Here is a 24,784-nt window from a genome sequence, read left to right as displayed (position 1 = left end):
TACAATTCAAACACTACAACAGTTATGCTGTCATATTCTCCAACTGCCATTTATCTAGTCAAAATGAATTCATCAAATGGCTATATAAGCCATTGATACGCCTCTTGGGCTATACGAAACACATCCATGAATTACCCAGCACTAACAAAATTGAAATATAATGATCAATGGCCTGGGGCCGAAATCACTAAAATAAGAAACAAGGGCTGTATCATCATCCATCACCAAGATATAGTAATGAAAATATCTAAAATACTGGTGATTCTGCCACCCAGGCCTACTATGGACAAACAACCTATGAATAAACTCCATCCAATAAAAGCAACACTATTTAGCTGAGTAGACGAGTTAAAAGAAACCTGATGCTCGTCATGATCTTTCTAAGTTTCCAAGACCTATATGACACTATTAATCTTGAAGCTAAACATGCTAGAAATTGTCAGTTGTCAAACCATCACAGCAAAAGCAAATTGTTGTTACTCATGGAACAGTGGTAAGAGAAGAGAGCTTAGCTTATGCATATACCAAACATATTTGTACTGATATTATTCCCAAGAGAAGGGGTGGAATAAAAGGCCCATGGCACTCCAGAACCTGGTGGGGATTAACTTTGAACTGAAATCCTATGCCCGGAATAGGAAACAAACCAATACAGACCACACCCCAAACATATCCTCATTTTATTGCAATGCAAGCCACCAAGGTTCCCTAAACTCCATGTTTGGACTTAGTTCATTAGATGAGAGACAGATATGAATCCAAACAAACCAATCCTTAAATCATACCCCCTTAACTATAATCACAAAGCTAATGAAGTGAGGTTAATCAGACGACAATGGTTAGAAATGAGACAGCATATCCATCCCTCCTTGATCAGCACATTAATGGCAAAATCCAAAATGAAGGGCTCGAGGTTCAAACCCTGTTGAAACCAGAATTCACACAAAAGACATTGTAGGACTGATTTTGGGAAGCCACACAACACACAGAGATGACAAAAGATATGAGAATTATCTGAGCAATGAGAAAGAATACCTTGAAAAATGTTGTAGCCCTTTGATCGACCTTCGAGCAAGCCTGAGCTCTCTCTCTCCTCTGCTTTCTTAATCAAAATCAACCCTCATTTTGCTCAAATCAGAAAATGAATCCCCTCTCTGCTTCCCCCACTCTGAATTTTCAAACGAAAAGGGGGTAAAAATAGATGAGGTGAATGGGACCTGGTGAGGTGGGTTTGGGTCAGATTCAGTGGGATCTTGAAATGGGTTTGGCTAAAACAAGCCGATAGAGTGGATGGGGTTAGAGGTGAGGTCCAAGGATGAGATGAAGGGGATCTGGAGATAGGTTAGGGAATCTTGGGTTTAAAAGATTAGAAAATGGGGGGTTTTCAATAGAGGTGGGTTGTGAGGAGGGAGATGAAGGTGAAGGGGTGTTGCCGGATTCCAGCAAAATCCGCCGGAGAAAATGGAGATGGGGGGTATTGATGGGTGAGAAATGGTGGAAGTGGAGGTTTGGAGGTGGAGAATAACCGGAGCTTGGCCGGATTCTGACCGGAATCTCGTCGGAGAAGACAAAGATGGGTAGGGTTTAGTGATTCTCCCCTCTGCTCTCTTTTTCTCCCTGCTTATAGGTGAAGATGGTGGCGGCTGTGGTGAGAAGAAGAAGAAGGAGAAATGAAATGGGTTTGGATAATGGTGGGTTTTAATGGGGTTTGAAATGGGTTTTGGGAACTTGAGAGAGGGTGGCCGGATTTAATGGGGGTTAATGGTAGTGAAGGTGGTGGATCTAGGTGGAGGAGGTTGGGCCGGACTCCGGCAAGGTTGCCGGAGAAGGAGGCCGGAGCTCGGGAGTTGCAGAGATGGGTTTAAGGTTGAAGAAAAGGGTGGTGGTGGATGATGGAGATGGAGAAGAGGATAGGAGAGACAATGGCTGAGGGTGGAGTCGGGGATGCTTGCCGGAAGTTGCAGAGAGCATGAACGGCGGCTCCTTCTCCTCCTCTCTGTTTTCCCTCAAACGAAAATGCTCTCCCCAAAACCCTAATCGATTTGGGTTTTAAAGAAAAAAAAGGGAATGATAAATTCGTACCCCCTCTTCTTTACTTGGACAGCCCCTCCTAATGCATTTTTGGTTATTTATTTGGTGAACAGGGGGGCTGAGTAGAAAACGGGGGTAAAAATAAAGGAAAAGATTCTCTTCTCCCCACTCAATCCTAGCCTTTTGATTTGATCCAATGGCTCTTAGAGATTGCTTACACCTTAAGTAATACCAAAATTCCAAGATCACCCCTCTAAAGATGGCAAATCACCATTTTACCCAACAAAAATATCTTGCCTTTTATGAAAAAGGGAGGGTGATATCTACACAACCAAGCTTTGATAATTCATACCCTATCACAACCCAGTTTTGATTATTGCACAAACTTCGCCTGTCTTATTCTACATTTCTCGCCCGATTGCCATAAAATTTTGCAGGGGTATCCCCGAAAATACTAATAACCTCATGGGGAATTTGTACCGAGGAATACGCTCAATAAGATGCTCAAAAACTCAAGCATGCTTCTCATTTTGGGCCCAGTCCCTCAGGAATTTTTGAGATTAATTTCGGAATATTTTGGGACTCGGAATTTGGGAATTTTATTGGATTTTTGAAGTTCTTATTCGATTTTGGAGACTTTAGGGTCCAGTCAAAATGGGGTGTCTACAAGCACCATATCAAAAAAGATCTGTAATCGAACTGAAAATAAGAATACTTTTAAGACTAACCAAGAGTTTTAGAAATAATCTAAACTCAAACAAAAACAGTTTCACATGTAAGTGAACTATTTATTCAACTGAAAAGAATATAATAGTCCCCACTACTCTATAAGGATTCACTCATCAAGTAAGTCATCCTCATCAAAATTCAGATCGAGGCAAGCTCCTCCATTTTCGCCAATTCAAGTAAATTACCAAATATGAATTTCATGAAAATGAATCCAATCATTTGTGTAAAACACTAAAGTATCTAGTTTTACCAGAAGAACTTAGTACAATTTCATAGTGGCCGAAAAACAAATATCAATAAGCATTATTGTCAAGTATCAATACAAGAACAAGACCTAAATAGTTTCTTTTGCAAAGAATCATTCCATGATTTCATTTGAAATGTTACAGTCATCTTATCCAAATTCGAGTTAAGTTGTATTATCAAGTTTGGAATGAAACAACTTCCCCAAAAAATGACATGTCATCAAATGTGGAATGACACAAAACAATTGTAAACATCATTGAAACATATCAAGTGCTTATCTTGGTCAAAAGAGAGAGACACGAAAATTCAAAATAACATGGATGTAGGTTAATACCTGTCTAAACAGTCTTTAACCCCATCTCCCCCACAGTTTTGAATATTCGATCTTTGTTCAGTCCCTTCATAAGTGCATCGACCAGCAAAAGCCTCCTCTCGGAAATCCAAAGATTGCTGACGAATGTTACAAGGGAACTCAAATTGGGCTATCTGATCCTTTTAAAGGAAAAGGCAAGGAATCTTGGTCTACGCCAGCTGAGCTCCATTTGAAGTTCATAGCAACAGATTTTCGACCTTAAATTCCTTGGAGATCAACCCCCTTGGCTCCGAAGAAAATGCATCGCTTTTACGCCCTTCTAATTCCAAATTTCAGGCCTTTTCATCTGATCCAGGGCCTTGGGAGGTAGTCCAAAAGAGGAAAACCAAACCCTCCCTTCTCTTCCTAACCCCTCCTTCATGTGGACTCCCTTTTCCCCCAAGAATTCCCTAGTGAGTTCTGGTATGGAGGTGTTTTGGCTCGGCCTATGTGGTTAATTCTTTCTGTTCATTTTGTTTGGGGTTGGTGTCCCCTTTGTTGTTCTTTTTGTTTTGGGCTGTTGTCCCCTTTGTGGCTGTGCTTGGCCCTTGGTGCCTGCCTCCCCTTGGTGCGGTTGTGTATTTTTCTTTTTCTTTTGAGCTTCTTGTAAATCTCTATGTTTCTTCTAATGCATCTGGTCGGGGTCCTGCCTAACCCCAGCTTAACCATAAAAAAAAGTGCATCGGCCATATTATCCTTCAATCACACATCAACCAAAGTGATAATTCCTTGTTCTATAAGATAATTATGTGTGGTATGTTCCAGCCTGACATGCCTCCTCTTATCATTAAAGTGTGAGTTCTTCACAACCGTAATTGTGGCTTGATTATCACAGAACATATTGAAAGAATTAATCTTTAAACGGGTTAATGGAATGTCCAGGATCAGATCTCTTATCCAGGATTAGATCTCTTATCCACTCTGCTTCATCTCCTGCAAAAGCTAGAGCATAAAGTTTTGATTCCATAGATGACAAAGCAATACAAGTCTGTCACTTTGACTTCCATGCAACAGCGGCTCCACCCAGTGTAAATACCTAGGGTGTAACGCTTCAAGATTGTTAAAGTCAAGCAAGGTTGCTTGAAGCATTACACCCTATGTATCTAGTTTGGAATACCTAGTTTGTTGCCTCCAGCCCCTTTATACAGAGATACACTAGGGTTATTGACTGGTTAATGGACTCTAGCCCATGTAGGCCCACTACACCGGTCCATTATCTTATTGGGCTGATATTAGAACATATATGGGTAATATCATATACCCAACACTTAGATGGTTAAGTAGACGACTCAAGATTTCGTGAAACTCGAGCGATCCAACAAGTGAAAATTTTAAGAGAGAAACTTCGCTTCATTCTCACCACTATCAAAGTGATTCATGTTCTGACTACCCCAAAGCCGGTATAACGTGAAGAACAAACGATTGCGTAAGTCCGTGCATAGATGAAGTGGGAGCAAGATGGTTACTTTGCAAAGACCATCTCTTCAACTCTATCTCTGAGTTCAACATTTATCACAACATGGAATCAACGGATGCACTTTGCAGGTCTTTGGAGACAAAATTTTACCAAAAAATTCATGAGCTAAGAAATTCATTATAAGTTAATTTTCAAATTACAAATTGACTGATGATAAATTGGTTGTTGATTTCGTGAAATCCAACATATCATCAATCAGGTTCATTAGCAAGGTGTGAATTCGTTGTATGTCAACTTCATAAATCCCACTAAAAAAAGCCACCCACAATTGGTTCCTCACATTTTCAAAAGCACTTAAAGCTGCAGGTTTCCATCAATGCCTTGATGATTACTCTCTCTTCACAAAGTCTACAGGTTCTAGCTACACTGTCATCTTTGTCTTCGTCGATAACATCATCATCATAGGAAATGCTCATTCATCCATAAAGAGTATTATATCATTTCTTCAATTATAATTTCAAATCAAGGATTTATGTAGACTCAAGTATTTTCTTAGCATAACGGTTGCGCCAACAATGAGGGCATCTTCATCAACCAGCGCAAATACGCCCTGGATATTCTCTCTAACATTGGTCTACTTGGAAATAAACCTGCATCATTTCCCATGGAACAAAATATTTGTCTCGGTCTAGATACTAGAGAAATCTTGGCTAATCCAGCTTCATACCGTCGGCTTAATAGGTGCCTAATATACCTTACCATTACACGACTCGATGGTACCTTTTTCTGTCAACACTCAGGAAATTCATGCAAAATACAATGAAATCTCACATGGAAGCTTCCCGGCACATACTTACATTTCTCAGATCATCTCAATGGAAAGAGATTTTTTTTCTCTGCAAAAAGTTCATTGCAACTTTAGCCTTTTATGATTCTGACTGGGCTGGTCGACCGACGGCCTCTACCACTTGCGAGTTAGTATGGCTCAAAGCACTTCTTCAAGACATTGGTGTCACTCGTTCGTGTGCCATTCAATTGTATTATTGTGACTATCAGTGGCAGAGCCGGGATTTATACATAAGAGGGGCAAAATAAGATAATATATTTAATCCAAAAAAAATTACATTGTTAATGAAAAACTCACTACAGTTGTCCTCAACGAGTCGATCATGTTCTGAAAGCAATGCATGATTGTTTCATTATCAATGCTACAAAATATATCATTTTCAATGTAAGTAATCAAACTATTAGTTATCCATTGATCTGCCATCCGATTCCGTAAATTTCTAGGGTTTTATCATAAATATCTAGGGAAAATCTCATCAATCAAATGCTTTAGTCTTCAGAAATACAAAAAATAAAAGACAAAAGGAAAAAAATCTGCCCTTACCTCCTCCTCCTTATTCTTCTTCTTTACTTATTACATGAGAGTGGGAGGGGTGAAGTTGAATCGAACGGCTTGAGAGTTGCCGAGTTGGGACGGTGGGACCATGGGAGTGGGAGGGGCGAGTAGTTTCCAGAGAAAGGAAAAAAGAACTCTATTTTTTTAGTGTGAATTTCAAGTTAGGGTTTATTTTAGGGCAGTGATATTTTCCCAATTTCCCCCTTGATGGATAAAATCACCCCCACTGAGTCCTTGACGTTTTCCTTTAAGTTTCAAAGGTAAAGGAAAACTTCAAAAGTGGAGAATTTATCCTCGTGCAGTGAGCCAATCTCATGATCCACGGAAAGTATCATTGTCCTACTTTATTTTTATATTTTGCTACTTTTCAACTGTTGTTTTCTAGAAAAGCATAGAAAAACTTTTCCAAAACTTTTAAAACATGTACTTTATTTAGTTTTTTTTTCAACTCATGGGGGCAGCTGCCCCCTTATTACATACGTGGCTCCGGCCCCGGTGACAATCAAGCAGCCCCGCACCTACTTTGGTACATGTGGCAACATGAGAGTGGCTGCCTAGTATAATACTAAAACAAGCATATCTTCTAGTATTGTTTTCTAATATAACCTGTGAAAGTTGGGGCCCTCCTTTGATTCAGCCTGACTGCATTTTCTTGGGGAATTGCTATATATTTGGCCACCTCCCGTGTAGTGTAAAAAGAGGAATCATAAATACACAATAGGGCGCGGAAGAAAAGGGGGCCAATGTATCACTTCCCCCTTTTCTATGGTGTTCATCTTATATCTTAGCAATGCTGATTTGATCCTCTAGTTTTTGATTCACATGTAGTTTTGGCCGTTTAATGTGGATTCCTGCCAATATTCTTTTGAAGGGAATTCATTTGCAAACTCTTGATTAAATGGTCAGGATCACGTCCAATGGGATTTTTTGAGCAATTGAGTACTAACACAGGGCCAAGAAATAGAAAGAAAATCCAGAAAACAAGCAAACATGAACCCACTATGCAATATAAAACCCAAGGTTTCCCATGTAAGTACATCAGTCTTCTTCCTCTCTTTGGATAAGGAACAATGTATGCAGTAGAAGAAAATAATGTTTACACCTTATTTTGAAAGAAGTCCCTATTAACACACTACATTTCACCTTGCATCAAAAAGAAGACGACATTGAACAATAGAGACATTCATATCCATGAAATCCAATCTCCGGCACAGTTGCCAGAACTCTGTCCAAATAGAGGACATGAACAGAGGAGAAAAGAGAAACAATGCTAGAAAATAGAAAAAAAAAAACATTGCGATGAGGATCGTAGGCGTGTCAGAAACCTGTGAGGCCCACATATTTGCCCAATAGAAATAGTACTAACAGATGGGTAGAGGAGCACCATTCCAGTCTCTGAGGCATTCGAGCAGCGGATCGATCATTTTCCCATCACTGATAGCTGTAAACACCTTATCAAATTCCTCCCCCGGCGATCGCACCTTCTCACCGGTCAGAAATCCTGAATTGAGAGCTTCCCTCACAAATTTATACAATGGATATGATCTACACTCCTTGATCCTATTCGGAATCGCCAAATTCCCATTCTCATAAGCAATTCTTACATTCTCAACTTCTTTTTGCAAATGGGTCTTGATCTCCTCTTCGAAAGCACTTATCTTTTGGAAGATGGATGTACTCGAATCCTTCTCCTTCTCACCATTGATCAAAGCGTGCTCGACTAGAACATGCCGTAATTTAAGCATTAAAGGGTATGTTAAGCTGCACGGATCATCAGCATATGCAAATACGTACTCGCGATCGACAATTTTGATCAAGTCCTTCTCGCAAAATCTCGAGGGGTGGAGCTCTCCATTAGCACCCATGGTTAGAACTCTTTTAGCTGCTTGAGTTACAACGTTCTTGACAGAGTTCTTCAAATTCTCCTCTAAGTGCCTCAAATCAATTGCTTGGCAAAGTCCAACCAAGTATGTTGATGACATTAGTTTCAAAATCTCAACTGCTTCAGCTGTTTTCCTTGAAGAGATCAAACCCAATGAGTTCACATCTTGGTTGTGCTGCTCTGCACTTTGTACATGATTAGTCACCGGATTCGCGAGGAACTGCAGCTCTGAACAATATGCGGCCATCGCAATTTCAGCCCCTTTAAACCCATAATCCAAACTCGGATTCCTTCCACCGGAAAGATTCGAAGGCAACCCATTGTTGTAAAAATCATTGACAAGCTCAGAGAATTGAGCAAATATGAGCTTCCCAATAGACGCGATTGCCAAGCGAGTATTATCCATCGAAACTCCGATCGGAGTCCCTTGGAAATTCCCCCCATGGAGGGCTTTGTTCCTTGAGACATCGATCAAAGGGTTGTCGTTAACCGAATTGATCTCTCGCTCAATCGATCGGGTCGAGGATCGGATCACTTCGATTTGTGGCCCGAGCCATTGGGGAGAAGTTCGGAGCGCATATCGATCTTGCTTAGGCTTTTGGAGGGGGTCTAGTTCATGGATTTTTTGAGCCATTTTCATGTAAGAGCTCCCATCCAAGATGTGTTCCATTATGGCTGCTGCCTCAATCTGGCCTGGATGGTGCTTCAATTTGTGGGTTAAATGGTCAGTGAACTCAGGCTTACCTTGCATTACCTCACAAAAGAGCGCCGATAGGACTTCCGAAAGGATCACGAGTACATTTGTTTCAAACAACACTAGAGATGCTAGACCGGACCCAACCGCGGTCCCATTTACGAGTGCGAACCCCTCCTTGGGCTGCAATTCGAAGAACCCGTTAGGGATTCCAGCGAGTCGGAATGCCTCGTCGGCATCGATCGGTTTCCCATCGGATGTAACGGCCTTGGAATTTGGGCGTCCGGTGAGGATCCCAGCAATGTAGGATAAAGGGACGAGATCGCCCGATGCCGTGATCGTTCCCCTTAGGGGTAAACATGGGGTGATCTTGTGGTTGAGAAGGCTAGTGATTGCTTCCATGATCTCAAATCGGATACCAGAGTAACCTTGGAGTAGGGTATTGATTCTGACTAGCATGGCCGCTCTGGTGGCTGGGGTAGGCAATGTGTTACCGGATTCCGGCCTGGAGCCGAATTTTCCGGCGTTGAGGAATCTGTTGTCACAAGGAATATTCCAATGCACAAACAGAATCAGCACCCAATAATAACAATATGAATAAGAATAATAATGAAAGAGGAAAATGCAAACCAAATCTAATCGCAAATGACACGAGACACACAAAATTTGTACATTCGTTATTCCAGTTCATGAAGCCTTGGACCATTTTTACTAGAGATATTTGTACCCCACTTTTTGTGTGGGCACACTTTTCTTTGTTTCGTAACTTTTTTTGTGAGCTTTTGACCATCTTGTCAGTTGTAACACAGACAAATAGCCTTTTATTATTTATTAGCCAGGCTATTACAATTCCCCAAAAACCTCTTAAGTAGCTTATTAAAAAGGAAAGGACATGGTGAGTTTCCCCCATTATCAAAATTCTAAAACGTGAATTGATTGACAAAAGTGGAATTGACCGATAATTTGATCATTTCCATTAGGGCTGCAACTCGAGCCGGGTTTTACCCGACCCGCATCGACCCGACCCGAAAATAACCTGGGTCGGGTTCAGGTTTCATGGGTTTCGGGTCGAGCCGGGTTGAGCATTCAAAAGCCCGCATGAATCTCGGGTCGAGCCGGGTTTGAAGGGGCCCGACCCGACCCGACCCAAGTTACATAAGTTATAGTATGTTCATTTTTTTCTATTGTTAGTTAAAAGTTAAAAGTGAAAACCCACGCACCCACTGTTATTGTATGTGAGTGTAATTTCTGCTTCTATGAGTTGAGTTGATTCAAGCGTTTGATTCAGCATTGTTTGATTGTAATTACAACATTGTTTGATTACGACATTGTTTGATTCAAGTGTAATGTGAGTGCAATTACATCATTGTTTGATTCAAGTGTAATGTGAGTGTAATTTCTACTTCTATGAGTTGAGTTGCCTTACCAAACAAGAATTTTCCTTAAAAAATTGCGTCAACGTGAAAAAACCCGACCCGAGATTTATCATGGGTAGGGCCGGGTTTGGGAATCGTGAGTTTTCCGAAAACCCGACCCGCCCGACCCGAGTTGCAGCCCTAATTTCCATAGTGTTTTTTGCATTTTGTGGGGATTCAAGCTCACTTCTTGTCTTCTTGCGAATATGTCGTAACATAGGGTTTCATCTCTATTTTCCAAACAAAATCCCGTTTTGCTAGCAGTCCTATTATCAAAATATGGTAGTGCCAATATAAGTATATATACAAGAAAACATGTTGGAAAGAATCCATATCTTAAGAAGCCCAAATATGATTCTTAAGAGTGTTGGATAAAATAGACGGATCAGATTTCTACAGATCTTATAAACAAATAATGAAAGAATGATATATGGTTTAGTTGAACCCAAAACACATTACTTGAAACGAAAACATTTTACTCGACCTCAAAACAGTGCAAGTTGAAGCCAAAAATCCATGTATTGTAAATTAAACCATAATTGAAATAAAACATGAAAAACATATTGCACTTATCTCTTTTGATGGAAAAATATTTGGAAAAAACTAGATTCGAAGAGAGAAGGTTGAGTCATGCCACTGGTCACTCTCCTTAAGAATCTCATCCGCCCCCTACCAGTGCAACCGGGATCCGCGAATCGATGCTCCAAGATAAAACAGCCAAATATGGCTCCAGTCCACGTGCACTCGTTGACTGGTCCACCCAGAACCACCTTAGAACTGTGCTCAGACACGGAAGGAACAGAAGGAAGGAAATAAAGCAAAACCAGAAAACATAAACCTTTTTCTGTGTAAACCTCTTTCTTTTTCTGTTGGCAAAAGCCACCCCAAACGTAGACCCCAAAAACTCTTAGCCTTACCCAAACCGTATTCTCCTCTCCTTTTTATAGACCACAAAGTATCTGTTGGAAAGAGCCACAAATAATGGGTATTAATGTTGAGAAAAGCCACAATTAAAAGCCTTGAACGTTTCTCTTCCAACATTCATATCTGTGACCGTTGGAGATGAAACGGTTTTGCAACTTTAATAGGTGTTATTATCATAACCGTTTGGGGTGCCATTAAAAAAAAAACATTTAGCAATTAATGGGGTAAAATGGAAACCGTTTTGGGCATTAAAAAATCTTTTTTTTTGCATTTAAACCCAAAAAGCACTCAAAAGTCACTAGCTTTTGAAATAAAAGGGAAATCAAATTTTGAATCTTTCCCTATAAATTTTAAAGACAAGGCAAAGCACTTTTGATTTTTCAAATTCTTTAAAATTTCCAACAATCCCCCACAAGATTCAAAATACAGTTAGAGTTTAAAAACGGAAGCATCTGAGCACATTAAAAAAATAAAGTGAATTCATACCGGTGTCTTTTGGACTTCAACCGATATTTAGGATAAACAGATTACGTTACCGAATACGGGTAGAGTTAGACTCCTTTAACCCTTTCTCGTAGGTGTAACTGGCTAACCTGTTACCCACACCCTACCTTCGATTCCTTGGTGATTCATTCACAGTATTGGAACATTTTGGCCTTGTTCCCCTCTTGGTTCTCATTAATGTTCTAGAGAATTACCCGTTAAATTTTCATAGGAAGCGGCCTCACCTCCACATTCACTTAGGTCAGTCATCAAGTGTGCACTGCAAGTAACACACCACCCAATTACGGTTATGAACTAATTAAGAGTCTCAAACTCATCCTACCGCATTTGCAGTGAACACTATCCTTCAACATTTGGCATCTAGGAGTAGGGGGTGATAGTGTTAACAAACCATCCGGTGACTTGTTAGTACCCATTGAACCTAATTCTAGGGATCTCCTTTCACATAGGTTGGGTGTCCATCACTAATGGTTAATGCCTTGGGCTTTAACCCCATTCCTTTCTGATGCCTTATACACCGCTGTATGTCGCTCTACCAGAGGATCTGCAAACTCCTCTCTGCCTTTACAAGGTCGAGTGTTACTGTCCCTCATATGCTTTACCAACTTATGCCTTAGGCAAACATGCACTTTTTGCCATTTAAGGTCTTACATTTGGCCTTGGCTAAAGCATTTTTGGCAGTCACTATCGAGGGAACCATCTTGGCCATAACAGCTCATCTACCACAAAAACATAACTTGTGCCATTTGGCTCTACCTCCCGTTAGAGATAAGGCTATTATAATCTTACTATCATATAGTGGGACTTTTACAACACATAGGTGTAACCGATTTTCATGAAATCGCTCCACCACTTAAGATGGATAAGTACCCATTGGTATACTTGGATTCTCTCAATTAGAGATCCAATTAGCGCAACCTAGCCTTCTTGAACAGTAGGACCCCCACAATTTGAACAATTACCTCTCAATTCTGAGTTACCAGGTACAATCCATCCCAATCTAATGTACACATGTACCTATCAGGCAACAAACCATAAGTGAGTATATGGAATTTACATTTTAAGCCTCCATACTCCAAAAATTATGGTTAGCCTCTCAACCAAGAATTTAAAGTCATGTCCATACACTACATGCATCATTGCATATGTAATTGCACTCAATTGTCCAATCTTCATATAAGTATTTTTATGGACTTACATTCTACAATCTGCAGAATATGTATGTAATAGGTACATAATGCATATAATATTCAAATTGTATTCCAATATGCCAAATCTACTTATTTTCCAAAAAAATACAGAAAATTGGATTGACATTTTAACATGCATTATATTGATGAATTTCATCAATTCTTCTTTAGATGGAATGAACTAGTTAGGGTAATGCCAAACCCAATTTGGCTCTTAGAGTTCCCATGCCATAGTACATATAAAACATAATTTCTAATACATAATGACAATACACCAAGTTCCTTAACAAGAACAAGAACTTTAAACTTTGATAGTATATGAACTATATAGCATTCCCATTCAAGTAATGCAGATTTTTTCTCATTGAAAATAAATCATTACTTATATTGCCATTAGATTCATTTACAAGCATTCAACAAGACATGCTTATCTCTTAAAGGCATTTTAGCAAACACTTGACAAGCCCCATTTTTTTAACCATGTACCATTACCAAAACAAATGAGTGTCAAAACATTTAACTAGATAAATGGGTGTTGATATCAAAACATAGGCTACTGATTTTATGAGCCACCGCAAACAGTCCAAATATCAAGCCCCTATGATGATCAACCATGAATTCCCTTTTCTTTTATCAACAAACCAATAAAATTTCTTAAAACAGAAATTTAACATGTTGAGGCAATTGTATAAAGATACAATAAGAAAATCCATCATCAAAGGCAAACAAATATAATCTACTAGTTTAGGTGCAAAAACAATATTGAGTCATAAGGCACTCAACCTTTTAATTTGCCAAACCAAATAAGAGATGGGTTTTTACACCAATTTAAAAACAAGGTGTTTCCCAAACCCCATCCATGTGATCCATTTACTTCCAAACATCAAAAGAGTTTTAACTAAATGATGAAAACAACATCATATGAATTTCATCCAAGCATGTAAAATTTTAAAACTGTAATTGAAATAAATTATGGAACTTTCCATGTTTTAAAGAGCAAACATAAACGGATCAACAATCAACATCATAACATGAGGCTAAAAATCATTAAAATGTTCTTTTTTCTTTTGAGAAATCTGAACATATCTTTTGACTTTGTTTGCACCAAAATTGGGTTTTTTTTAGAAAGCCATAGATCATAGATCAATAACAAGTTTGACCCTTATAAGAGAAGTAGTAAATCTGAAATACAACGATTCTTAAGTTTGTTGGAAAGAATCCATATCTTAAGAAGCCCAAATATGATTCTTAAGACTGTTGGATAAAATAGACGGATCAGATTTCTACAGATCTTATAAACAAATAATGAAAGAATGATATATGGCTTAGTTGAATCCAAAACATATTACTTGAAACGAAAACATGTTACTCGACCTCAAAACAGTGCAAGTCGAAGCAAAAAATCCATGTATTATAAATTAAACCATAATTGAAATAAAACATGGAAAACATATTGCACTTATTTCTTTTGATGGAAAAACGTTTGGAAAAAACCAGATTCGAAGAGAGAAGGCTGAGTCATGCCACTGGTCACTCTCCTTAAGAATCATATCCACCCCCTACCGGTGCAACCGGGATCCACGAATCGACGCTCTAAGATAAAACAACCAAATATGGCTCCAGTCCATGTGCACTCGCTGACTGGTCCACCTAGAACCACCTTAGAACTGTGCTCAGACACGGAAGGAACAAAAGGAAGGAAATGAAGCAAAACCAGATAACATAAACCTTTTTCTGTGTAAACCTCTTTATTTTTCTGTTGGCAAAAGCCACTCCAAACGTAGACCCCAAAAACTCTTAGCCTTACCCAAACCGTATTCTCCTCTTCTTTTTATAGACCACAAAGTGTCTGTTGGAAAGAGCCACCAATAATGGGTATTAATGTTGAGAAAAGCCACCATTAAAAGCCTTGAACGTTTCTCTTCCAACATTCATATCTGTGACCATTGGAGATGAAACGGTTTTGCAACTTTAATAGGTGTTATTATCATAACCGTTTGGGGTGCCATTAAAAAAAAAACGTTTAGCAATTAATGGGGTAAAATGGAAACCGTTTTGGGCATTAAAAAATCTTTTTTTTTTCATTTAAACCCAAAAAAGCAGTCAAAAGTCATTAGCTTTTGAAATAAAAGGGAAATCAAATTTTGAATCTTTCCCTCTAAATTTTAAAGACAAGGCAAAAGCACTTTTGATTTTTCAAATTCTTTAAATTTTCCAACAAAACAACACTCAGGTATGTGTGAGCACGACTCATGTAAACAATATATGCTATTTTGACTAAGTTTTTATGCGGTAAAAATAGAGATTACAATCGATCACTTCAACGTATGAGTTCACTACCCAAATGATAATTGCTGAGATATGATCTTAATGATCAAGCTTGAGTCTGATATAGCATACATATGTGTAAGAGACTCATGGTTTGGATTATGAGATGTTTACTTTTAAAATTTTCCTCTTACATTTATATTAAGAATTCAATAACCTCAATAAAATGTGATATCATATGGCCTAATAATCTTTGGGGAACCATCTTTGGGAAATTAGCCCACCCTACAAACATGACATTTATTGGGCAACCTGGATGGACCCCACAGATGAACTGTTCCTATCACCATACATATCCATTGTCTAGGGTGGGACCCACGTTACTCTGCAACTTTCTAGCCTTTTTAACCAGCTCAAAAAAATAAAATTCTAGCCATTTATTTTGTCGGAGTACTCTAAACACCAAAGAAATGTTTTGACCGTGAAATGAATGGTCACCACTATATGTCATACGACATACATACATGTGGGTCCCAAACATAAAATACATAATTTCCCCTTTCCAATATCTCTAAAATCATAAAATGAAAGATTAGGTCTCTCATAATCACCAATAAGTCGCGGTGATTATGAAATATTACAATTCTTATGAAATATGATTATGTAGAGAAAATGATATTCGGTTCAAAAAATAACAGTTGGGTGGAATTAAAAGGGGAATATGTCGGGATCTGTTTCTTGCCCAAGAGTTGTAATTCTAATTCTGCCCTGTTCAAGATGAAATATTTGTTACAATTTTTCAAATTAATTTTTTATTTTAATAATTTCTTTATTTGTTTACAATGGAATCAGAGTAGGATGCCAATTCCCATTCCTGACTTGGACAGTCAAAACACCCACAGCCCACAGCACAAAAGTTGGAATCATGACATTAATATCTAATTATATCTACTATAATAAGCTGGGAGGAAAAGCCCAGGCTTTTTTTATTTTTCTTAAAATTTTGTGGTGCTGCCACGTGTCCCCCTCTATACATGCAGCTTCTGTGTATAGCTCCTTTTAAAGAGAAAGGGTAACATACACTGTATTTCTGTGTATAGAAAGGAATTCGATAATTTAATGCCATAATTTATATTTCTGTTATCACTAACGAGATTAGAAAAAGTAGCTATTTTTTGGGCATATAAAAATCTCTATAGTTTGAAGAGTTACGATCATAGTAGGGATATAATTTTTTGGGCAAGGCCTGTACGGTGGGTCGCAACAAATGAACGGTTTGGATCTTTGAATAAAGTGACCTCATGCGTTCATAATTGGGTGTGCACTTTCTTCAAAGATCTCAAGTGTTCATAATTGGGTCCAGCTAAGGATTCATGATCAATTAGAGAAGGGAGGGACTGAGGGAGTACTGGCTGTGAGAGAATGGGTGAGGCCCACCTTGAAAAAGGCACCACCCTTGATATTTGATCTAACAGTGTAGACACCCCATTTTGACCGCTCCCTTATTAAATTTGTTTGATCGAAAGCTTGCCAAATCAGTTCATTAGGGTCCCAATCTTCATCCAAGGATAGGTTAGGGTCCCACCAGGGTCCCTGCAAAGTTTTGTCGAGGTCTAAGCGCTTGCACCTAGCAAGCGAACCAAATAAAGAATGGAAATGTGAATGAAAAGAGGGGTGAACTATCTGCATAAGAGGGCTGTCCAGTAAAAATGGGAGGGTAGGAATATCATGTATGTAAAAAGGAAAAAGGGAGGTGCATTAGCCTGGCTGGAGTCAAATCAAATTCGCGCGCCCATCAGTTTTGGTGCGCCCATCAATTGGGGTGTGCCAATATCTGCAGCCTCCAAGTGATATATATATATATAAAAAAGCAGCGAAAAAAAAGAAAAAAGAGAGGAGCTCATTTTTCTCGTTTTTACAGAAAGAGAGAGAGAGAGAAGAGATCTGAGAGAAAAAACCCATTTTCCCTTTTCCCGATCGTCTTCTCCGGTGAGATCCGACCGAAATCCGGTCGATCCTTAATCCATCCTATCATTGTTAGCCACTTCTGCCCACCTTCATCACAGCAACCATTACTTCCAGTTTCTTTTTCTAAAACTCTAAGATCTAAACTCTACTTCCATTTCTCGAGTTTTCTCTTCCAATCATCCTCATCGGAGCTCCGGGCAAGCTCCAGCCGACCATTGCTATATCAGATCTCAGATCTTAGAACTTAGATCTTAGATCTGAGAAAAGAGAGACCGAGAGAGGGAGAATGAAGGGAGAAGAAGAGAAATTGCAGAGGAGAGCTTGATCTCCACCTCCGATCCGCGACCTCTTCATCGTCTCTCGCTATGAACTCATCTTCTTCTTCTCCGATCACCTTGCTGAATGTCCGGCCAATTTCTGGCAAAATCTCCTCCTCCGATCAAGCCCTTGCCGGATTCCGGCCAATGTTGGAGGGAAGCTCGGATCTGAAAATAGAGAGAGGGAGAGAGTAGATCTGGATCTAGAAACCTTCGTCTGAAGCTCTAACCCTCGGTTTTTCTTCTTCTCCGATCAAATCTGGCTAAGATCCGATCTACTTTTCTCCGGTAAGGTTCTGATCTCCGGTTAGGTTTTCCGGCTAATTTCCAGCCGTTCTGTTTTATCTCTTCTTCTCTTTGTTTCGTTGATCTCTGTGCAACCTTTTAAACTTTAGATCTTAGATTTTTTCCCTATATTTTCCCAAATCTAAACACTAGTCTCTTATCTTTTCTCCGGCAAGGATATCAAAGCTCCGGCCAATTTGAACCAGAGATCCTAGATCCAAATATTGGAACCTTGATCTGCCATTTTCCTTAACCGGAATCATAGATCTACCTTGGAAATCTTGGATCGAACTTTGACTACCTTGGATTTGATTTATTGTCCATTGAGATTGATCATTGTAGAGGATCTGCTTGGAATTTGACTATTATTCGTGGATCTGCTTATTGAAGGACATCATATCAGAGAGCAAGATAGGAAGGGAGATCTGTGGAAAATTAGAGAGGGAAAGAGGCCAGTGCGATTCATTTTCTTCAATCAATTCATTGATCTCTATGATCTCATGAGATCCGGCTGTCGATCTGTCATCTGTGGCATCTTTGGCTTCAGCTTGTATCATTAGTAAAGGATATTCTCGATTCAGGTAATTTCTTTTGTGCATTAGTTTTCATTTCTATGGTATGTGAATTGTTCAGATGAGATTGATTTGTAGCATTTGCTTGGCAATAGTTCTTTCATGAATATTAGTCTATTGATGATTCTATAAGCCTTGTCGTTAATTAGATCATCTTACTAGTGTGATAGTTATTCTTGTGTGAATTTGAATTTATTGATGATTTCGTTGATTTTCCATCAGTGATTTAATTTTTTTACTATTCTAATGCTGATTCCCTAATTGATTTGAGTATATTAGTGAACATTACATAATTGATAGAGTTATATCTTTGTTTTGATGGTTGTACTTCCATTGATTGGGTCGCATATATCGCTGGTATGGTTGTTATTCTTTCATTGGTTTTAGCTTTTCAGAGATTCTGCAGATATTTCGGTAAGGTTTGAGTCATGTGAGTATTATGATCCTATGGGTACACTATCTGTCAAAATCAAGGCAACCTCCCTGCGGGTAGGCTCTAAATGAGGCTTGTCTCCAAAGGAGCATGACCTAATGAGACATGGCATGTCTTCTAGTAGGGGTCTAATTTCTATCGGTGTCTAAAAGACTAGTAAAGTCTACTATAAAAAGGAGGGGAACACTACTTGGACTAAGCAAGTCCCCTGAAGATGGGCTTGGGCTAGCGCCTTCATCGCCCGATACATCAATGAAAAGCAAGACCAGCAGCAATTTGTTTGAGGTTAAGACAATTCAAGGAATAATGAGAAAAAACAAGCAGACTTGGTGTACTTACCACAACTAGCAAGTGACAACACAAGCACTACACCATGTTTCTTCGCCTATTGAAAATAGCAAAAATGACACTTTGAAAAGGACAAGCGCAACTATCAGATCAATGTTGCTGTTACTCAATTGATGCTAGAGCACACGAAATCTAGAATGGGGTAATATCAACGACAGAATGACCATTATGCTCATAACATAGCTCAATCAATGATGAGTATTTCTTATAGAATCAACAACTAGCCCCAAATCAATAGAATGCCTTGCCTCATTTATAGAGCCCCTATTTGGAGACAAGCCTTGTCTCATTTAGAGGGTTTCCATTTTTAGAAGGCTTACACAGCCTTATATTAGAGCAGCTCCTTTTAGAGAGTCTTTGACTCATTCCTCCTTTAAGTTGTAGTATTAGAGAGCCTTTGGCTCATTTATCTTCGTTAGTGGTTTTTATTAGAGAGTCGTTGACTCACTCGTCTTTTGGACGGCATTGTTAGAGAGTCTTTGATTCATTCGTCCTTTGATAGCGGTATTAGAGAGTCTTTGACTCATTTCCCCCTTTTCTATAGTTGTTTTTTTTTAGGAGTTTCTCCTTAGTGTTGTCATCATTCTTGTTTGTTAAGGATTAGCACAGTCTCATTAGAGCTTTACCTTTTGGGATCTTAGATCGTTGTCTTTATCCTTGATCATTAGTTTACCTTGTTTAGGGGTTTCCCCTATTTGCCCTAGGATTTGGCCCTAGGGTTTTGCTTTGTTTATTCCCTCCGGTCTTTGACCAAAAGAATGAAATCAGAAATTTAAAATCCAAAAAACATGTTAAAACATTTAAAAATTCAAAAATATTGAAATACCTTAAAATTCAAAAACATGTTAAAACACTTACAACTCAAAAACATTAGAAATTTAAAACATCAAAAACATTCGAAAACCTTTAAAAAAATCTAAAGTGTTAAGTTTTAGTGGTAGTTAGGAGAGTTCGATTTCGAACTACGTTGGCTTGATCCTCTTCCACGATGTACGTAGTGCAGCTTGGGATTTATATCCCAAGTCCAGCCAAAACTTTTGTAAATAACATTTTAAACCTTTTTTGAATAAACATCTTTAAAACCTTGATTTAGAAAAGCTCTTCCTCTAGAGTTAGGAGTTTCTCCTAGATAGAGAGTTTTAGAGTTAGGAGTTTCTCCTTGTTAGGTTGTTTGTTTGTTTGTTGTGTACTTACTTTAGAGTTAGGGGTTTGTCCTAGAGTTATAGGAGCGCCTCCGTCTGGTCAGTCGGCGATCCACATCGCCGAGTGATGACTAGAATAAGATGTGTTAGTCAACCCTTTGTTTTTCTTAGGAAACATAGCCTAGTTACACGTAGGTTGTAGGAACCACCTGCATTAGCTTAGGGCTAATCTGCATTTAGTTAAAGCATATAGGGTGTCCTAAAATTCACAATTCACTGGAATTTAAATAATCGTACAAGAAATTTTAACAACTGGTCCGGTCTTTTAGATCGAGTCTAGGATAGAGGTCTAGGTGTCTTAGGCATCATAGCTTAGAATAGGTGCGAAGAACTACGTGACTCTGATTCTTGTGGAGGCGGGGATACGTAGGCTTCTTTGGATGAACATCAGACCATCCGAAGACTCGAGTAAACCATTTAGAGTCTTAGGATTTGTTGTTTTGTTATTGTGTGTTTTGTTATGTTTTCTTACTTTCTTGTACTGATCCTATGCCTTTAGCTGTAGCATGCATGTGTTTGCACATCAGAACTTAGACACCAGTTAGGCATGTTACTCGCAACCTAATTGTCATTAGGTGACACATCTTTTATCTTACTTTATGTGTGCTTATTATTTCATCCCCGAGTCATGCATGATTAGGTAGACGTTCACTCAGGGATATTTGTTCTCATTTCACATGAGTTTTACCCAAACTTCTTTGGAGTTAATAAAAATGGCATAAGAGACCAAGTGCTTGCACTCGGACGAATTGGGGTGCTATTCAGACCTTCTCCATTCGTAATCAGGCACGAACCCATATATATTTCTGGTTATCCATTGCACAGAGGAATTAATTTTGGGGTTCCATGGCTTATCCATGGATGACGACTCTGAGTTATTTTTAGGTACATCTCGGTTTCGAGCCTTGGCTCCCGATCAGGATGTATCTCTTTCTTTTTATATCGCAACTCGTACTATGCTATGAGGGTGGCATCCGTTTTGAGAGTTTCTTGGCAGAGCTCTCCTTCACACGTGGATGATCCAGAGGGTGTTAGGGACTCGTTTCCCCACCGTCCTCGGATCGGGGTCCACAAACAGCAGCCCCTTAAATAGATGGATATTCTAAGCAGTTTTACAAAGCTTATTAGGTGGGATTAGGGTGGTAATGGTTCGGTTTCGGTTCGGTTCGACCCCCAAACCGAATTTTCAGTTCGGTTCCGCCAATTTTGCCACCCCTTACTCATAATAATTGGAAATATTCGGTTTCGGTTCGGTTTGATCCCCAAACCGAAACCAAATTTTCGGTTTGGTTTCGGCTCGGTTCCGGTTCAGTTCGGCCAATTTTGCCACCCCTAGGTGGGATATTCCATCTCATCTACTCAGTGCCAAGATAGAAATGTCAGAAAGAATCAATTTGATTCTCCATGATAGAAAGATAACCTCTTTTCCTCTCAAATGAAGCGGAATTCTTCAACTGGACGTCGAAGATAACGGTTAAAGATCCGATTATCCGATCTTTTTTGGGTTTATTTATTTTTCTCTGCAGTGTATAGTACATTTGTTGATTCAAATTCCACACATAATTGATAGAAAAGTTTATAATCTATTGAAGTTTTGAGTGTGGTGATTAGCTCAGTGTAATTACATGATAATTCAGTTTTCTTGCTTAGTCAAATATCCACCAGCTCCCTTTGATTTTCATATCTTTCTTCTCTTTGAAGTTTGAACGATTCAATGCATTAGACGTTATGACGTCTTCTCTGGATTTTTTTAGTTGAATGAGACTGTTTATTAAAACGTCTTCTGTGGATTATTTTTAGTTGATTAAGACTGCTTATTGGGCAACCAAAAGTGTTGTGTTCCACCACGAAAAGCTAAATTTATGCGTTCTCGCTCTACTAATTATGGTTGCCGTCAGGATCAATGGATCCACTAAGCCCTATATATGTTTTTTTCAGGAATATCTTTCCTTCTTAAAACCATAGTTTCAAAGCTCCCTCCCCCTACCCGACTCCCTTTTATCTTAGCCGCGTTCTGTCCTCTAAAATGTTGGCGGTGAGTGCTATTTTACCTAACATAAAATCAATAAAAAATCCTTTGACTCTTCCGAGTTATGACCCATCAGCGAGTACTCAAAAGCATAACCCGAGTACTCAACCGCATCATGCTAAGTCAACTAGGATTTGCTTTGGCCGCATTTTTTTGACCCACATCCACATTTTGAAACACTGCATAAAACTTTTCACTCCCATGACAAACACTGCATAAAACTTTTCACTAATTTAAAGTTGTAGGGAGAGAGAAAGATTAAAAACTAAGAGGTGTAATGATTAAGTAATTGTAAACATGATTAGAGCAGTACTTTTTACCTAATAAGTTCCTTCTGGAGGGCACCTCCTTCCTTTGTTCTTCTATGTGAAGTTGCACCAAACCCTGTAGTGACTCCATAGCTATCTGTCCCCTTGTTCATGCTCTCCATCACCCATTCGCTACTCGCCCGGACCCCACTCCTCGTCGACTCCGAAAGCTCCACTCTAACGTTCGATTCGTGGGCCACGGCCGCCACTTGGGCAATCGTCAAAGTTGCACCTTCCAACTTCACCACTGGCCTCCTAAACTCCTCAACCATTCTCTTCACCTCGTCCAAATGACTACCCTTTAGAGACTCAGCTAACATTCCCCAGCTCAAAGGGTCTTTCATACATAAGCTTTCAATGGAGACATTGCCATTGTCCTTCTCAAGGAGTTGTTCAAGAGATGGTTTTGAGAATTCCATGAAAAACCCACAAAGAATATTGCAAAATGAGGTGTTTTAGAAAAAAAATGGGATGGATTTGAGAAAGAAAATTTGAGATTCGATGGAATTTCCTTTGAGTTTGGTTCACCTAGTTTTGAGTATTTATATAGATAATTAGATATGGTATTCCACGTACCAATTGGCTATGGGATTAGTTGAGAAGTGTTCACGACCGTCCGATCGTTATGATATTGAACGGTGGGATCTGATGACATGTGGCTACCATGGTGGCGTGACAGAAGCATGAGATTGCCCCGAGGGTTTTTACTCTTCAAAGGTAGAGAGGTGGTTGGTGGGAACTTCTCCTCACATTTTGGTCAACGTGGCATTTTCTCGTCTACTACAACGGTTTTAGTTGGCTACTGATATTGGCACTATTGTTTTTTGATAATTGCACTAACTTACCTTGCCTTTTCCATTTTAATTAACTTATGAGAGGTTTTTTTTGGGAATTGTTACTACTTTTGATGGATGGTTAAATAGTAAAAGGCAAGGTGAGTTAGTGCAATTACCAAAAAAATGGTAGTGCAAATAACAGTAGCCTTTTAATTTTCTCTTTCTCTTTAGTTTTTATTTTTATGTTTTTTCTGAACTGTTCCTCGTTGGTGGAAAACCAACCAACCCCATCTTAATACGGCTTGCTTCCCTGTTGCTAAAACCAACCAACCAGATCTCATCATTCTATATTCTATTTTCTTAGGAGTATTTCAAGGATGAGATTTATGTTTATGTGGTTTTCAGATGAAGTAAATAGTTTCTATATATGTTTATTAATAAGTTCTTTATTCATTTTAGGTGTTGATTTTTTAGATGTTCTTATAATTGTTTATTAATAAGTTCTATATATGTTTATTAATAAGTTCTTTATACACTTCTCATTCTCGTCTAAAGAATCGGGTGGAAACGGAGTGATGAGAAATTTTAGAAACGGTTATTTATTGCTTCGAGGAATCCTATTTTTTAGTCGAAAAAGTAGCAGAAGTTTTTTAAACGGACCTTAGCGGGTCACACAGCCGAACATGATTTTTTAGATTTTTTTGGCTTTCGTCATTTTCCACCCCTAAAAAAGGGGGAAATCTCGTAAAAGAATAGTTGCCCAACACACCCTAAGATGCCTTGTGGTTTTTGTTGCTTTTGAGATGAAAGAGAGAAGTTGTTTGAGATGGGGAATTTGTTTTCCTTCTAAAGTCCTTCAAATTAGGTCGACAAATAAGTTTTGGTTTCCTTAAATCTCGTTTCTTATTTCTTCTTGGCTGATTTAATTTATTTCCAACTTATGGCAGAGGGCTTGAGGCTTCCACATTGGTTTTGGGATGTGATCTGTTCTTATATATATATTGCTTGTTATCCTGGCTTTGCTTGTGGTTACAATTTCTTCTATAGGGTTTTGCTTTTGTAAGAAAACAAAATAAAACCAATTAAGAAGTCTAGAGGAGAAAGGTATAATTATTGCTGTTTTATTTTGTTATGTTTTTTTTTTTGGCATATTGATTTTTGCTAATAGAAAATTATGGGTCTGCTTCTATACCTACAATATTTTATGTTAAGGCTATGTTTTTTCTGAGGTAAAATGGGCTTAAAAGAAATTTTATGTCAGTTTTTTGACTTAAAAACGAGAGTAAAAGAAATTTGTTTTTATGTCCATTTTAACTAGTTGGTTGGCAGCCTGCCATAAACTTTGCCACTTTTCTATGAAATGAATCCTATAGAAAACATGAAAATTTTCTAAAGGATTCATTAGCCGACCCCAACTAGTTTGGAACAAAGGCTTAGTTGAGTTGAGTTTTAAGTGAAAAAATGGATGTAAATTTGTTTTACGTCCATTCTA

At 38.7% G+C, this 24,784-nt stretch overlaps 1 protein-coding gene across 1 annotated transcript; it reads right to left on the bottom strand.

The window, feature by feature from the left end:
* Positions 1 to 7,157: 7,157 nt before the first annotated feature.
* LOC143890067 (phenylalanine ammonia-lyase-like) lies at positions 7,158 to 23,041 on the bottom strand. Its single transcript, XM_077394610.1, has 2 exons — positions 22,529 to 23,041; positions 7,158 to 9,288 (listed from the first exon to the last, which is right to left on the bottom strand). The coding sequence occupies exons 1-2, from the start codon at positions 22,933 to 22,935 to the stop codon at positions 7,539 to 7,541; spliced, it is 2,157 nt and encodes a 718-aa protein (XP_077250725.1). The 5' UTR covers positions 22,936 to 23,041; the 3' UTR covers positions 7,158 to 7,538.
* Positions 23,042 to 24,784: the final 1,743 nt, after the last annotated feature.

The sequence above is a fragment of the Tasmannia lanceolata genome, unplaced genomic scaffold, assembly GCF_043159265.1.
Source record: "Tasmannia lanceolata isolate RefF3 unplaced genomic scaffold, GAP_Taslan_0.1 ptg000013l, whole genome shotgun sequence".
Taxonomy (NCBI): Eukaryota; Viridiplantae; Streptophyta; class Magnoliopsida; order Canellales; family Winteraceae; genus Tasmannia; species Tasmannia lanceolata.
The sequence above is the reverse complement of the archived record's forward strand: the minus strand, read 5'-3'. Positions and strand labels throughout refer to the sequence as shown.